This window comes from Oryctolagus cuniculus, chromosome X (genome assembly GCF_964237555.1).
Source record: "Oryctolagus cuniculus chromosome X, mOryCun1.1, whole genome shotgun sequence".
Lineage (NCBI taxonomy): Eukaryota > Metazoa > Chordata > Mammalia > Lagomorpha > Leporidae > Oryctolagus > Oryctolagus cuniculus.
Window position 1 is genome coordinate 50,465,032 of NC_091453.1, and position 17,673 is coordinate 50,482,704.

The 17,673-nt window shown below is 39.5% G+C and overlaps 1 protein-coding gene and 1 pseudogene across 1 annotated transcript in view; one reads left to right on the forward strand and one right to left on the reverse strand.

Moving 5' to 3' along the window:
• Positions 1-17,673, reverse strand: part of TEX11 (testis expressed 11) — a 295,189-nt gene that overhangs the window by 35,637 nt on the left and 241,879 nt on the right. Inside the window, exon 24 of the mRNA XM_017349668.3 lies at positions 14,590-14,662. Coding sequence (XP_017205157.3) covers positions 14,590-14,662 — 73 coding nt within the window. The remainder of the gene's footprint in view (positions 1-14,589; positions 14,663-17,673) is intronic.
• LOC108178770 (small ribosomal subunit protein uS14-like) lies at positions 17,168-17,338 on the forward strand (annotated as a pseudogene).

The following is a 17,673-nucleotide window of genomic DNA, read 5'->3' on the forward strand; positions in this document are numbered from 1 at the left end:
GCTTCGGATCAGTACAGTGCGCCGGCCACATTGGCCATTGGGGGGTGAACCAACGGAAAAAGGAAGACCTTTCTCTCTGTCTCTCTCTCTCACTGTCCACTCTGCCTGTCAAAAAAAAAAAAAAAAAAAAAAGACATCCCACATTCACGGATTGGTGGTCAATATTGTTAACACATCAATACTACCCTAAGAAAACTCTATCAAAGTTACAATAGCCTTTTTTAAAGAAATGATAAATACAACCTTCAAACTCATATGGAATTTTAAGGGACCTTAAAATGCCACAGCAACCATGAAAAAGAAGAGAGTTGGAGGACTAATACTTCTCTACTTCAAAACTATTACAAAGCTATCATAATCAAAACAGTATAGTATTATCTAACTGACCAGTGGAATATAATTGAAAGTCTAGAAATAAACTAAACTGACTTAACAAGAAGTATAAAATCAGAAAATAGAAATCATACATCTATGGCCAACTGATTTTCAACAAGCCTATCAAAACCATTAAATGGGGGAAAATAGTCTTTTCAACAGATGGTGCTAGGGAAACTAGATTTCCACAGGCAAAGGATGAAGTTAGATGCCTATCACACCACTGAATCTGAATAATTAACTCAAAATGAATTGTTGACCTCCATGTAAGAAATAAAGCCACACAATTGTTAGAAGAAAGCATAAAGGTAAACATTCATGGTCTTATATTTGGATTTTTAGACATGACATCAAAACAAAGAGCAAAAAAAGAAAAAAAAAACTAAGGTGGACTTCATCAAAATTAAAAACTTTTGCGCACCAAGGGGCAGCCGTTTGGTATAGCAGGTAAGACGCCGCTTTGGGATGCCTGTATCCCATACTGGAGTGCCTGTGTTTGAGCCCTGACTCCGCTCCTGAGTCCAGATTCCTGCTAATGCACACCCTGGGAGGCAGCAGGTGATGGCTCACGTGGTTGGTTTACTGCCAACTCAAGTGGGAGATCTGGATTGAGTTCCTAGTTCTTGGTTTTGACCTGGCCCAGCCTCAACCTTTGTGGACATTTTGAGGTGTGAACCAGTGAGTGGGAACTCTCTGTCTCCCCCTCTGTCTCTCTGCCTTTCAAATAAAACAAACAAAAAAATCCAATAAAAATTTTAAAAGCCTTTTGTGCATCAAAAGACATTATCAAGAAAGTGACAATATACAGAAAATAAAATATTTGCAAATCATGTATCTGATAAGGGTTTAATATGCAAAATATATAAAGAAAACCTAAAACTTATCAACAAAAAAACAAGCAGCCTGTGGCATAATGGGGAAAGCTGGCACTGCAGGTGCCACGTGGGCACCGGTTCGAGTCCTGACTGCACCACTTCTGATCCAGCTCTCTGCTGTAGCCTGGGAAAGCAGTACAAGATGCCCAAGAACTTAGGCCCCTGCACCCACATGTGAGACCTGGAAGAAGCTCCTGGCTCCTGGCTTTGGATCAGCACAGCTCCGGCCATTGCAGTCAATTAGGAAGTGAACCAGCAGATGGAAGACCCCTCTATCTGCCTTTCCTTCTCTCTCTGTGTAACTCTGACCTTCATATAAATAAATAAATCTTTAAAAAAGAAAGGTAAAAAAAAGACAAGCAGCCAATTTTCAAAAATGGGCAAATGGGGGCCGGTGCTGTGGCATAGTTGGTGAAGCTGATGCCTGCAGTGCCGCCATCCCATATGGGCGCTGGTTCAAGTCCAAGCCACTCCAACTTCTGATCCAGCTCTCTGCTATGGCCTGGGAAAGCAGTAGAAGATGGCCCAAGTCCTTGGGCTCCTGCACCTTCGTGGGAGACCAGGAAGAAGCTCCAGGCTCCTGGCTTCGAATCGGCCTAGCTCCGGCAGTTGCAGCCATTTGCGGAGTGAACCAGCGGATAGAAGACCTCTATCTCTCCCTCTCTCCCTCTCCCTCTCCCTCTCCCCCACCCCGCCTCTGCCTCTCTGTAACTCTGCCTTTCAAGTAAGTAAATGAATCTTAAAAAAAAAAAAACTAGGCAAAGGACTTGAGTAGACAAGTCATTTTTTCCTCCAAACTTGATGATGTGTACAAATGGCCAATATACACAGGAAAAAGATGCTCAATATTTAGCCATTAAGGAAACGAAAATAAAAGCCACTTCATATCTACTAGGATGGCTATAATAAAAAAAGATGGAAAGTAACAAGTGTTGGTGAGGAAGTGGAGAAATTAGAATACTTGTGTATTGCTGGTGGTAATGTAAAACGGTGCAGCTCCTATGAAAACAAGTTGGCAGTGCCTCAAAAAGTTAAATGTGGAGTTACTAAATGATGTAGCAATTGCACTCTTAGGTATATATCCGAAAGAACAGAAAGCAGAGACTCAAGCAGATCATTGTACACCAATAATCATAGCACCATTATTCACAATAGTTAAAAGGTAGAAATAACCCATGTGTTCATCAACAGATGAACACATATTGCAGGATTCCACTTAAGGGAAACATCTACAATGGGCAAATTCACAGAGACAGAAAGTATGTTAGCAGTTACCAGATGTTGGGGGAACAGTGGATGGGAAATTATTACTTAACGGATAGAGTTTTCCATTTGGGATGATGACAAAGTTTTGGAAATAGAGGTGATGATGAGTGGTGATGATTGTACAACATTGTGAATTAAACTAAGGTCACTGAATTACACACTTAAAATGGTTCAAATGGCAACTTTTATATTACATATATCTTACTTCAATAAAAACACTTATGAAATAGTTATATACTATACCCAAAAGAAGAATTTTATTTTCCTTCATTTTGATATTATCAATTAATCTAAATTAATCACAGTCATTAAACCATTGTAATGTTTGTTTTTTAACTCTGATGCTAGCCTGAAGATTCTGCTGTAAGCTCTAGGCCAGAGTTTGTATCTTCAACAAAGATCAATCTCAGCACTTTGTAGAAAAGGACTTCACCAGGTCCTTCAATTACTGACATGTCAAAATAGACACGCATACAAGCATCTGAGTCTGCATTGCATAGATGATTTTCAGAACAAATCAGTGGGCTTGAGTCAGGCTTTCCAGGAATTTTTGTTTTTGAGTTCAGAAGCATACAGCTTCATGGAAGCAAACTGCTAATGCAAGATCCAGCAGAACTCTAGGTACAAAGGACTGAATAAATGGATGAGAGAAATGTCACTGTGGTTATCTGGAATATTGCTGATGTTTTTTAATGTTCTATTTTCTGAGTATATGAGGAAACCCTTTCTCTTTCCTCATAAGCTATTTGTTACTCAAAACAATTTAATGGATGCTGCTTTTTGAAAATTATTTTCAAATGCTACGATCCTCACTGGCCTCCCCCCAAATCCAATTCCCTCCTCCTGAATTAACAAAGTATTTTGAGGTTCAAAAAGTTCATGGAAAATGGTAATAAAAGGTAATGCAGGAGAGATCCAAGATGGCTAACGACAGAAGCTCTGCACTCGACTCTGCGTACAGAAGAACCAGAACAACAAAGGAAGGACTGTGTTTCCAGGAGCCTGACTGAGGTAAAAGTTTAGTAAAGAAGTGATGAATTGCTAAACAGCACAGAGACTCAGAAAGCCAGCAGAGAGGGAGGGAAAAGCGCACTGCACCTGCTACCCAGCTCCTGATCAGGGGATTCCACTTTGCCAGGAAGTAGAAAACTCTGCAGCACATCATCACTGCAGAGCAGCAGCCGTAACTGCAGGAGAATCCCACAGTCCTCACTTACTTGAAATCCAGTTTAGAAAGCTGACTGGGGTCCAAGTGACTGCTTTGTTCCAAAAAAGGAACCTGCATTTCCTCTCCCCATCAAAGCTACAGACCCAAAGCTGCTACAGCACTGCCATTGCAGGCAGCCCTGTTACCATGAGAAGCCCCCAAAACCAGGGCAATCCACAGGGCAGACAGCAGGCCTCTCTGTATCCTGCTGCTGTGAGATTGCTGAGAACAAGTTCCAGGGCCATGCTTGATCACTGTGTATGATCCAAAGAAGTTTCCCTCGGCTTCTTGGGGCTCAGTGCCAGTAGGAGCTAATACACAAACCCTGGTGGCCGGACCTGAGGAAATCCCCCTCTGTGCCTTTGCTCAGGGTGCCCAGTGGCCAGGGTGCAAGCCCCAGCATCATCCTTACATGCCCTGGGGCAACTTCTGGCACTCCCTTCTGTGTTCTGCAGCCCTGGGGCTGTGGCTTGTGGCTGTTGGTACTACAGTCTCTGAAGTAACTGGCACTCGCTGATGGGACCTGGAGGGACTGGTTTGCATTCCTCTGCTTCAGGTTGGTGGCTGACAGTTCACAATTTCCAGCATAACCTGTACTCTTCCAGGGAGAGCTAGGTAAGGACCCCATCACATCCTGCAGTCCAGGGATCATAACTGCTGATCTTGTAAGTCCAAAGGACTCTGGTGCTCACTCTATGGGGCCTGGGGAAGACCCTGTTTGGCATTCTACCATGCCAGGCCTGAAACTACTAGTGCACAACCCCCAACATAATCTGTAATTACCCTGTGGAACCTGGGTCAGGTATTCTACCTGCAGCTCTGGAACTATTACTATTAGTTATATTCCACAGTCACATGAGTTCATCCCATGGGACCTGGGAAGGGCCCTATCTACATTCCATTACTCCAGACCCATGCCTGTTAGTGTATAATTCTCAGTATAACCTGCACTTGACCCATGAAATCTGGGTAAGATCTCCACTGAATCCTGTAGCACTAGATCTGGGACTATTGGCTCTCTAAGTCCTGGTAACATCTACATTCACCCTGTGGGATCTGTGGAAGGCCCTACCTCTGTTTCACAGTTGTAGGCCCACAGCTGTCAGCACACAACCCACTGTGTGCTTCCCACAGGACCTGGGCAAGGTACCCTTCCTGTCCTGCACCTCTGGTATTGTGACGATTGGTACTGTATTCCTCAGGGTCATCTGAGCCCACACTGTGAGACTTGAAGAAAACCTTACCTGCATTCTACTGCTTGAAGCCCACACTTGCCAGTGCATGACCACCAACATAACATGTATCACCTCGTAGGCCCAGGGCAAGGTCACCTTCACATTCCTCGGTACTGAGACTGGGACTTTCAGGGCTAGAGCCCCCAGCATCACCCACTCTCACCCAGAAGAGCCTGGAGAAGGTTCCATCCACATCCCACAGATCCAGAGCCACAACTACTGGTACCATAATCACCAGCATCTTTCAGGTTCATCTGGCATGATGAAGGGGACACTCCCTACTGTGTCCCAAAGCACCAGGCGTGTGGCTACTGCTACCACAAAGTCCAGTGTGATTGACACCCAACTGTGTTGGCCTGAAGACACGCACCTTCAGAAGCCTACATACACTTCAAAGTCATATTACTACCTCTACAAATTGCTGCAGACTAGACAATTATGGCACTCATACACACTGCTGACATTGGTTACACGCAAAGAATTCACATGGAGGTTACACTTCTGGACTCACCTAGTACTAAAGCCAAAACAACTACCCAAGTGACACCCTGCAATCCCATCTAAACAAAAAAGTTTTTTCCAACAAAAGCTACTCCATAAAGAAGAAGCAACTGTTATACCAGATGCACAGACCTTAATGTAGGAACACAGGAAAAATGAAGAAGCAAGGAAGCATGACACTTCCAAAAGAACGCAATACCTCTCCAGATATAGATCCTGATTTGAATGAAGTGTATGAAATGCCCAAAAAAGGATTAAAAATCACGATCCTAAGGAAACCCAATGACATACAAGAGAACATAGATAGACAATTCAAAGAAATGAGGAAGACTATGCATGATATGAATGAGAAATTCAGCAAAGAAATAGAAATTACTAAAAAGAATCAATCAAATTTTGGAGCTAAAAACTTTAATCAATGAAATTTTTAAAAATACAATTCAGAATTTTAGCAATGGAATAGACCAAGCAGAAGAATTTCTAATCTTGAGGACAAGACTTTTGAAATAACCCCACCAGATAAAAAGAAATAGAAAATAATTTAAAATGATTAAGAAAGCCTATGAGACATACATGATACCATTAAGCAAACAAATATTCATATTATGGGAATATCTGAAGAAGAGAAGAAAAAAGGCATTGAGAATCTATTTAATGAAATGATAGTTGAAAACTTTCTAAGTCTTTTTAAAAAGATATATTTATTTATTTATTTGAAAGGCAGAGAGTAACAGAGAGAAAGATCTATTCCAAATGGCTGCAATGGAAGGGACTGGGCCAAGCCAAAGCAGGATCCAGGAACTCCATCTGGACCTCCCATATGGGTGGCAGCAGCCCAAGTACATGAGCCATCATTTGCTGCTTTGCTAGGCACATTAGCAGGGAGCAGGATCAGAAGCAGAGCAGCTGAGACTTGAACCAGGGCTCTGATATGGGATGCTGGTGTTGCAAGCTGCAGCTTAGTGCCCTTAAGCACAATGGTGGCCCTTCCAAGTCGTTAAAGAGATACTGACATTCATATATAGGAGGCTCCAAAGGATCCCAACTAGACTCAACCAAAAAGACTTTCTACAAGGCATACTGTAGTCAAATTGTCAAAAGTTAAGGACAAGGAGAGAATCCTAAAGAAAGTGAGAAAAAAATGTCAAGTTATATATAAAGGAAAACCCATTAGGCTAACAGGAGACTTCTCAGAAGAAATCTCTCAGGCCAGAAGAAAATGGTATGATATAGTCAAGGTGGTTTTTTTTTTTTTTTTTTTTTTGACAGGCAGAGTGGACAGTGAGAGAGAGAGAGAGACAGAGAGAAAGGTCTTCCTTTGCCATTGGTTCACCCTCCAATGGCTGCCGCGGCCGGTGCACCACACTGATCCGAAGGCAGGAACCAGGTGCTTCTCCTGGTCTCCCATGCAGGTGCAGGGCCCAAGCACTTGGGCCATCCTCCACTGCACTCCCGGGCCACAGCAGAGAGCTGGCCTGGAAGAGGGGCAACTGGGACAGAATCCGGCGCCCCGACCGGGACTAGAACCCGGTGTGCTGGTGCCGCAAGGCGGAGGATTAGCCTAGTGAGCCACGGCGGTGGCTCAGATATAGTCAAGTTCTTGAGAGAAAAAGACCTCCAACCAAGAATACTATATCTGGTGAAGTTATCCTTTAGAAATTAAGGTGAAATAAAATATTTCCCAAACAAAAACTGAGAGAATTCATCACCACCAGGCCAACCCTAAAAGAAATCCTGAAGGGAGTCCTATATAAGAAATAAGAGGATCATGACAACCATCATGAAAACACAGGACAATACAAAATTCACTAACAGAGCAGATACGCCAAAGAGAAAGAAGAGAATCCTATCTTTTCATGACAGACAACTACCAAAACAAAATAAGTAATAACATAGGCAGAAAGAAACAGAGAATATATAAAACAATCAATAGGTAATCAACAAGGTTATAGGAGTTTGTTCTTATCTTTAACCTTGAATGTAAATGTATTAAATTCCCCAGTCAAAAGATACAGTTTTGATTGAATGGAAAAAAAAAGAGAGAGAGAGACCCTGGGGCCGGTGCCATGGCTCACTTGGTTAATCCTCCGCCTGTGGCGCCGGCATCCCATATGGGCACCAGGTTCTAGTCCCCGCTGCTCCTCTTCCAGTCCAGCTTTCTGCTGTGGCCCAGGAAGGCAGTGGAGGATGGCCCAAGTGCTTGGGCCCTGCACCCACATGGGAGACCAGGAGAAGCACCTGGCTCCTGGCTTCAGATCGGCGCAGCACGCCTGCCGCGGCGGTCATTTGGGGGGTGAACCAGCGGAAGGAAGACCTTTCTGTCTGTCTGTCTCCTCACTGTCTATAACTCTACCTTTCAAAAAAAATTTTTTTTAAAAAGAGACCCAAATATTTATTGCCTACAAGAAACTCACTTCACAGATAAAGATACACATAGACTGAAAGAGATATTCCATGCAAATGAAAACCAAAAGCAAGCAGGAGAAGCTATACACAGATAAAACAGACTTTAAGAAACTTTGAAAAGAGAAAAAGGATCTTATGTATTGATAAAAGGATTGACTCTGCGAAGTGATAGAATAATTCTAAGTATATATGCACCTAACACTAAACCACCTCAATATGTAAAGCAAATATTATTAGATCTAAAGGGAGAGAGAGACTCCAATACAATAATAGTGATGGACTTCAACATCCCAGTGTCATCAAAGGACAGACCATCCAGACAGAAAAATCAACAAAGACATATCAGAGTTGAATCACACTCTAGAGGGCATATTTACAGAATGTTTCATCCAGCAGTTCCAGATTACACATTCTTCTCACAAGCACATAGACCATTTCCTAGGATGGACCATATATTAGGTCACCAATCAAGCCCCAGTAAATTAAAAAATTTGAAATCATTCTCAGACCACAATAGAATAAAGTTAGAATCAACAATAAGAACAACAATAGAAAAATTACAACACATGAAAATTGAACATATTCCTGAATGACCAATGGATCATTGAGGAAATTAAAAAGGAAATGCAAAAATTTATTGAAAAAAATGAAATGAAACACAATATATTAACATTTGTGGTATACAGCAAATTTGTATGAACAAGGAAATCTATAGCAGTAAGTGCATACATTAAAAAAAATAATTTCAAATCAACAGGGACTCAAATTAAGCACTCCAATATGGGAAGTGGGCGCCCCCAAGTGGCAGTGCTCCACAATGCCCGCCCCTGCCAAACCATGAGGCCAGTATTACTCCGATACCAAAACCAACAAAAGACACACCAAAACTACAAACCAACATCAATGATAAACACAGATGGAAAAATTCTCAAGAAAATATTAACAAACTGAATCCAACAGTACATCAAAGTAGGATTTATTCCAGGGATGCAAGGATGGTTCAACATTCACAAATCAATAAACGTAACAAATGACAAACAGAATGAAGAACAAAACCCCAAGAATCATCTTAACAGACACAGAAAAAGCATTTGATAAGATCTGACATCCTTTCGTAATAAAAACAAAGTTGGTATAGAAGGGTCATACTTTAAATTAATAAAGGCAATATGTGACATCCCACTGCCAATATCATACTGAATGAAGAAAAGCTGAAGGTGTTTCCTTTCAGATCTTGAACAAGACAAGGAGGTCCACTTTCACCACTCTTATTCAACACAGTATTCACAATATTATCAAGATAAATTAAGCAAAGAGAAAGAAATGAAGCACATTGAAATTGTAAAGGAAGTAAAAATATTCATGTTTACAAGTAACATGATTTTTAAAAAATTTATTTGAAAGGCAGAGCAGAGAAAGAGAGAGATCTTTTATCACTGGTACACTCCTTAAATGGCTACAATAGCCAGAGCTGGGCTGATCTGAAGCCAGGAGCCAGGACTTCTTGAGGATCTCCCATGTGGGTACAGGGGCCCAAGGATTTGGGCCATTTTCTGCTGCTTTTCCAGGCACATTAGCAGGGAGCTGGATCGGAATTGAAGCAGCTGGAACTTGAACCAGCGCCACAGGTGTCAGCTTTACCCACTATACCACAGCACTGGCCCCAAATAACATGATTCTATACATGGAGAAACCTAAACACTAAATCAAAAAGCTCTTAGAACTGATAAATTCAGTAAAGTTGCAGGATATAAAATCAACATGATTTTGATCTTGCTCAAAAGAAAATCAAGAAAGTAACTTCATTCACAATAGGTGAAGAAAGTTTTAGTAATGAATTTAACCAGAAAAGGGAAAGATCTCTACAAGGAAAAAAATTATAAAAAACTGATGAAAGAAATCATAGAGGACACACACACAAAAAAATGGAAAGATAGTCTATGTTCATGGATTGGAAGAATTCATATTGTTAAAATATTCATATTTCCTAAAGCAACCTACAGACTCAACACGATCCCCATCAAATGCCAATGACATTTTTTACAGAATTAGAAAAAAACAATACTAAAATTCATATGGAATCACAAAAGACCCAGAATACTAAAATGATCTTGAAAATAAATCATACATAAATAAATAAATACATAAATAGACAAATAAATAAAGCTAGATGCATCATAATTCCTGACTTCAAAGCATGCTACAAAGTTGCAGTAATTGAAATGTCATGGTACTGGCATAAAAACTGATCCAGAGATCAGTGGAACAGAACAGGGAATTCAGAAATTAATTCACATACATACAGCCAACTGATGTTTGAGATAAGTGCCAAGCACATATATAGGAGAAAGAAGCATTTTCAATAAACGGCACCGGTAAACCTGGATACATATACGTGGAAAAATGAAATTTCTCACCATATATAGAAAACTCAAAGATCTAAATGTAAGATTAGGAACTTTGAAACTGCTAAAAGAGAATATAGGGGAAACATTTCAGTACATTGGTGTAAGCAATGGTTTTTTGCATAAGTCCCCAAAAGTGCAGGCAACAACAACAACAACCAAAAAAACCGAGACAAGTTGGATTATCAATAGTGTGAAGAGGGCCAGTGTTGTCCACACCTTTGCCAGTATTTGTTACATTCTGTCTTTTGGATAATAGCCACTGTAAATGGGGTGAAGTGATATCTCATTGTGGTTTTGATTTGCATTTCCCTGATAGCTGGTGATACTATCCTGGTACCTCACTTACAGGGCCCCAGTCTTAAAAGAGGTAGAAAAATTCCCTTTCTGGCAGGCCAAGAACTTCAGCAAATTTGTGAGACTTTGAGAAGAGATAATTTTCCCTTGTATTTATAAGTACAGCAAATGAAATACAGTGGGAAGTTTTCTGAGTTTGGTTATCCAGCTTTGGAATAGCATATAAGAAGGTGTTTGAAAGTTCAATCTGAGATTCCCTACAAAAATATGTAGACAGAAGTTAAGTTTGAGGCCTCTGTATTTGTTCAATATTAGATAGCTCTAGATTTGCAAAGTAAATTCAAGGAAGCCTATTTGGTATACCTATTTATTTTGCTATACCTATTTAAATAAAAAGAGCAAACCTAAAGAAGCTAGCTTATTTTATAATGAAAAATATTATTTCTTTGAGATTATAATGATGATTGAGGAGGGAGGTAGATAGGACACTATCCAAGAAAAATTGTGAAAGAGTTTGAAATAAGGAAATTATTGGGGCCAGTATTGTGGTGTCAAGGGTTAAGCCACCACTTGTGAAGACGTCATTCCATATTGAAGCAGTGGTCTGAGTGCCTGCTGCTCTGTTTCCAGCTCCCTACTAATGTGCCTTGGAAAAACAGCAGAAATGGATCAAGTGCTTGGGTCCCTGCTATCTATGTAGGAAACCTGGAGGGAGTTTTGGGCTCCTGGCTTCAGCTTTGCCCAGCCCCAGCTGTTGCAGCCATTTGGGGAGTGAATCAGCAGATGGAAGATCTCAAAAAGCCCATCTCTCTCTCTCTCTCTGTTACTCTGCCTTTCAAATAAATAAAATAAATCTTAAAAAAGAAAAAAAAATACCGTGTGCCTATCTAGTATATCTTTTAGAATTATCTCTACCTAAATTGTCTTTGAACTACTTTTCAACTCAGTAAATTGTAAAAAACTGTGACTGCAAATGATTCTTGTCCACAAATATGCAAGTGAATTATGCTCCATGGACATGAAATTGATAATTTCTTTGTGGATTTTGATCAGTTGTACATTCACTTGTAAATTTATTAGCATTCTTAATTGCTGGCATTTATAGTTCTCTTTTTGAACCAGTTGTAATATCTTATTAGTTCCCTTATTAATTAATGAGTTAAATAAATCCTTGAAATGTTCCAAAAAAAGAAAACGAAAATTAAAATTTTAAAAATAGAGATGTGGAAGACAAAACAATAGATGTAGACAACTGACAAAGGACTTCCAAAACAGGCAGTCCTCAAAGAATAAAATGAAAATAATGGCATAAAAATAGTTCAGAAACATAATTCTAGAAAGCTTCACAGAAATAGAGGAATACTTGAATAATTTCTGAATTCCCACAGGCAATGAATTAGAGTTCTTATTATTCTGTATTCTCACCAGCATTTGCTGTTGTCAGTGTTTTGGATCTGGCCATTCTAATAGGTGTGTGGTGGCATCTCATTCGAGTTTTAATTTTAAATTCTCTAATGACTATATATATATATATATAAAACATGTACATACTTTCTTCTTTCTAGGAACACAGTTAGACTGTATCTATGTTTGTGTGCACACAGGTACCTAGACTATAGATTGAGATACATAGATATATTTCTACATCTTTGTATCTTTCTATCTAGTCTAGTTCTGCTCCTAGAAAGAAGCTGATTTTTTGAAAATATTTTATTTATTTGAGAGGTAGAGTTACAGACAGAGAAAGGGAGAGGCAGAGGGAAAGGTCTTCCATCCACTGGTTCACTCCCCAAACGGTTGTAACAGCTGGAGCTGGGCCTATCTGAAGCCAGGAGCCATGAGCTTCATCCAGGTCTCCTACGCGGGTGCAGGGGACCAAGGTGTTGGGCCACCTTCTACTGCTTTCCCAGGCCAGAGCAGAGAGCTGGATCAGAAGAGGAGCAACGGGGACATGAACCGGCGCCCATATGGGCTGCAGGTGCCACAGGTGGAGGCTTAGCCCACATCACCCTGGTCCCAAGAAGCTGATATTTTTTAGTGGACAGCTTGCATTCTGAGACACTCTTGTTAATAAAAGTCATTGACACTATGAATTTTGCTGTAAGCGCTTTATATTCTGGTAGGGGTATTTTCATTACCATCATTTTCCAGATAATCTGTAGTTTTGATTTAATGGTAGTTTTTTTAAATTCCATTATGAATTTCTGGCTTCTGCATTGTGATCAGATGTCTGTTTAACTCACATGTTGGGATTTATCCAGGTTTTCCTCATCATCAATTTTGTAGATAATCAAATGGTACATGAAAAGAATGCATGTTTTCAGTTTTTAGAATAAAGAGTATATTTTTTGGCTACAGATTATATTTCCATTTCATCTTCTATAGTAAGTATGTTATTTAGGTCTCTATTCTTCCTTTTTGTGTTTTCATTCATTTAAATGGCTGTCATAGATTGAGAGAGGTAAATTAAATTTTGTGTTTATATTCTTCCCTATAATTCCTATAATTTGATATCAAATCTTTCAAAGATGTGACACATGCATAAAAAGAAAATAACAGACTTATACTTTCTAAATACTGAGAAACAGAATTAAAATGATAAGGCACTATGACCAAAGAGAACTTACTCCACGAATGCAAAGAAGACTAAATTTTAGGAAATATATTATTATACTTTAAAATATTAATGGTTTAAAAGAGAGACAATCGGGGCCAGTGCTGTGGCATAGTGGGTAAAGCCGCTGCCTGCAGTGCCGGCATCCCAAATATGAGCTGGTTCGAGTCCTGGCTGCTCTACTTCCGATCCAGCTCTCTGCTATGGTCTGGGAAAGCAGTATAAGATGGCCCAAGTCCTTGGGCCCCTGCATCTGTGTGGGAGGCCTGGAGGAAACTCCTGGCTCCTGGCTGCGGATCGGCACAGCTCTGGCTGATGCAGCCAATTGAGGAGTGAACCAGTGGATGGAAGACCTCTCTCTCTCTCTCTCTCTCTCTCTCTCTCCCTCCCCTTCTCTGTGTAACTCTGACTTTCAAATAAATAAATAAATAAATCTTAAAAAATGAGAGAGACAATCATATAACTATCTCCATAGAGTCTTATAAGGCATTTAATGTAATTTAATATCCATTGTTTATAAACAATTATAAGACAGGAACAGATGTACACACTATGAAAATGTCTACAGAAACCTAACAGCTTGCTACTGTTTCCTGTATAATGAGTAAAAAATCTTCAAAAGATTTACTACTATTTTGATAATTTCATAACAAAATGTTAGCAGTAACTGGTATCTTTTTAATGGCAGAATTTCCTTTTGTTTTTATTTTAAAATTTTTTATTAATATAAACATAATAGATTTCATGTATTTCATAGATATAATTCTAAGAATATAACCATACTTACCTCCATTCCTCAAACCTCCTTCCTTCTTTTTTTCCTACAACTTTTGCAATAAGTTTTTTTTTGTATTTCATATATGCAGTTTTAAGAGCATAATGATTCTTCCTACCATACCTTCCTTTCCTTCCCTCCCTCCCTCCCATCCTCCCTTCTCCCTTTATTCTTATTTTTATTTTAATTTTTACAATGATATACTTTCAATTTTCTTTATAATCACAAGGTTAATCCTACACCAAATAAAGATTTCAACAAGTAGTAAGTAAAAAAACACTGTTCCTCAAGAGTATAGATAAGAGCTATAAACAATAATCAAATCTCAAAATGTCTTCTGATATCTTTATTGTAGTCTGGAAGACTCCATAATTAGTCAGAAGTAAGGTCTGATTAAACTGGATAGTAAATATAGTGATCTAAGAGAAATAATGTCGCGTACAATACTGATCTTATTTTTTATTTAATATTACACTTTCATAAAAAGCAAAGTGAGGAAAAATAACTCTTAAAGAATCATCTGAGTGGTTATCAAGTACTTCAAGGTAAAAAATTTCTGATGACAAAAGACATGGTTATTCAGATTCTAAACTCCCTTTATAACAGTGGTATCAAATTTCCAGTTCCCTGTACCTGTTTGTTTCAGAAGATTCCAGATGTCTTTGCATGCACAGACCAGCTCAAGTGCATGGTTCAGAAACATGGTCTGTTGGCAACAATACAACAGATAATCAGTCTCAACATAAAAGAACTTTAGGCAAATTTATATAATCTCACATCATTGTCATTAAAAAGAGTTGAAAATAAAATGACAAACAGTCAAAAACAAAATAATTTAAACTGAAAATTTCGGAATTTATACAGATATATTAACCTCTATTTGCAGTTTTCCTATTGTCCCAGGAAAATCAGGATTACATAGAAAATGTTGAACATTATCAGTTTCATTAATAATCTAGAACAGAAGAGAAATGCTTCCAAAATGGTAGTTTAAGGAGGTCCATGGACCTTCTCTCCAGCAAAATAACCATAACTGGTGAAAAATTATAAAACATAATTATGTAAAGTCCCAGGAAATTCTTTCCTGGAAATCTACGAAGTTTCAGTAAGAACAGTAAAAGCTTGTGATATCTGAGCCATGACCAGGATAACACTGGCCCTGCAACCTCCACCCTAAGTTCATTACTCAGGGTGGGTGTGGCAAAGAAAATGCAATACCCTCTCCCCTTAGCTCCCAGGTTAGGGATTCCTAGGGAAGACAGACTGCTGGTACTTCTCATCCTCCCGAGTCCTTAGTGTAGAATCTCTACAGCCACTAACAAGCATAGCTGGGAGGCCTGAACTTTCTCCCTCTACCCAGCTCTTGTTTGCACAGCAAAAGCTCTACCCCAAACACGGCAAGTGCAGAAGGTTGCACCTCATATTACACAACCACATGGCACCCCATAACTATGATAATTTTGTGCATTTGTTAAAGTTTTTTAATTAAAAAGTTTAAACTAAAAAAAAGAAAGTTGGGTCTCAATTGCTTTCATATCAATTTGCTTACAGGAAAGGGTTCCTATGCTGGAAGAGGTAATTCAAGAAGAACAAGGACAGCAATTCTTGCTCAGTCCCCCACTCATAGAGCTGGACTGTTACTCTGATAGAAGTGGGCCACTGTCCCTGCCTCCACTTCCAAAAGAATGTTTAACTACTGCCTAGTAAGAGTCACATCATTAGAAAGGTGAGCTCTGTATCTATCCCTAAGGACAACGACTTTAAAACAGAAGTTCAAGTCTAAGGGCACTGTAAAAAAATGCAGTTTTGGTAGTGAAAAATTAAAAGAAGGCTGATTGCTCAATAACATTAACAAGCAAAACAGCAGAGTGGCTAGAAGTTTACAAAGAACCAGACAGCTTAAGAAGATCCCTGTCTCTTCAAATGGGCTTTATTTTAATTGGATCATACTGTGGAGAAATTTATGCCTAAGAATATTTTAAAAACATACATACACACACACACATGCACATACACACAGAGCAACCATCTAGAAATTAATAAAGATTAACAGCTGGATTGTGATACTGATAGAAGGCCATTTAGAAGCTTATGAAGGAGATCATGGAAAGGGATAATAAAAAATGACTCTGCTAAAACCAGTCATCTCTTTTCAGCTGAGGTGTCAGTGTGACTATTTAGGCAAAGATTGTGTCCTCTGAGGGGTGACATCAGAGTGTGTATACTATCAAAGAAATAGGTTTCACTGAAATAGCCCAGTGAATTCACTAAACAAATAAAGAAACAAACATTAACCACAAGTCCCCAGGGTGAGTCAGTAGAGATGCTATTAATCCAATTTTCAACAAAAATTTTAAGATATACCAAGGCACAGGAAAGTGTGACTCATACACAGGTAAGAACTGACTTTGAAAAGGCCCAGATAGCTAGCCTTGTGGTGCAGCAGGTTAAGCCGCAGGCTGTGACACCAGCATACCCTTTGAGTACTGGATTCGAGTCCTGCTACTCCATTTTGGATTCAGCTCCCTGCTAATTCAACCTGGGAAAGCATCGGAAGATGAACCAAGTACTTAGGCCCCTGCTACCCACATGGGAGACCTGGATGGAGTTCCAGGCTCCTGGCTTTGGCCTGGCCCAGTCTCAGCCCTCACTCTTTCTATAACTATGCCTGTCAAACAAATAAATACATCTTTAAGAAAAACCATAAAAGGCCCAGGTATTACACTTATTTGTAATTTTAGTAAAATTACAAAAAATTTTAAATTTTTTAATTACATATTTCGAAACAACTATTTTATATATGTTCAAATAACTGAAGACTTTTTTAAAGATTTATTTATTTATTTGAAAGTCAGCACTACACAGAGTGAGAAGGAGAGGCAGAGAGAGAGAGAGAGAGGCAAAGACAGAGATTGATCTTCCATCTGCGGGTCCACTCCCCAATTGGCCGCAATGGCTGGAGCTGTGCGATCCGAAGCCAGGAGCCAGCAGCCTCCTCTGGGTCCCCCACGTTGGAGCAGGGGCCCAAGGACCTGGGCCATCATCCACTGCCCTCTTAGGCCATAGCAGAGAGCTGGATTGGAAGTTGAGCGGGCGGGACTAAAATCGGTGCCCATATGGGATGCCGGCACTGCAGGCGGCAGCCCCACCTGCTACACCACTGCACTGGCCCCACTGAAGACTTTTGATTCACTGCACCAGCGAAAGCAACATGGGTCACCAGCAGCTCTACAGGAGACACCCATGAAAATTCAGCCAGGGTTCTCACTATTGCCACATCTACTCAAACCCACATAGCCTGATCCATTAATATGGCCTCAATATGTGTTGCCAGTGTTTCTGTCAAGAAGCAAAGGATACAGACTTCATTAAGTTGGACTAAGTGATGGTCCTTGACATCAAAGACATTCACCCAATAAAACAAACCATGGTATAAAATAAAAAAAAAAAACTAAAATAAAATAACTAAAGGAAACCACGCTTAAAGAAGGAATATATAACAATGCTCATGAAATACAAAATTTCAACAGAGATAAAATAATGAAAATAAACAAATGGGAATTCCAGAATTGTAAAGTATAACAAAGGAAATAAAAAGTTCAATAGAAGGGATCAACTAGATTTGAGTAGGGAGAAGTAATCAGCAAACATGAAAACAGAGCTAGAGCGATTATGAAACAAGAAGAGCAGAATGAAAAAGAAAAAATAAAAATTAAC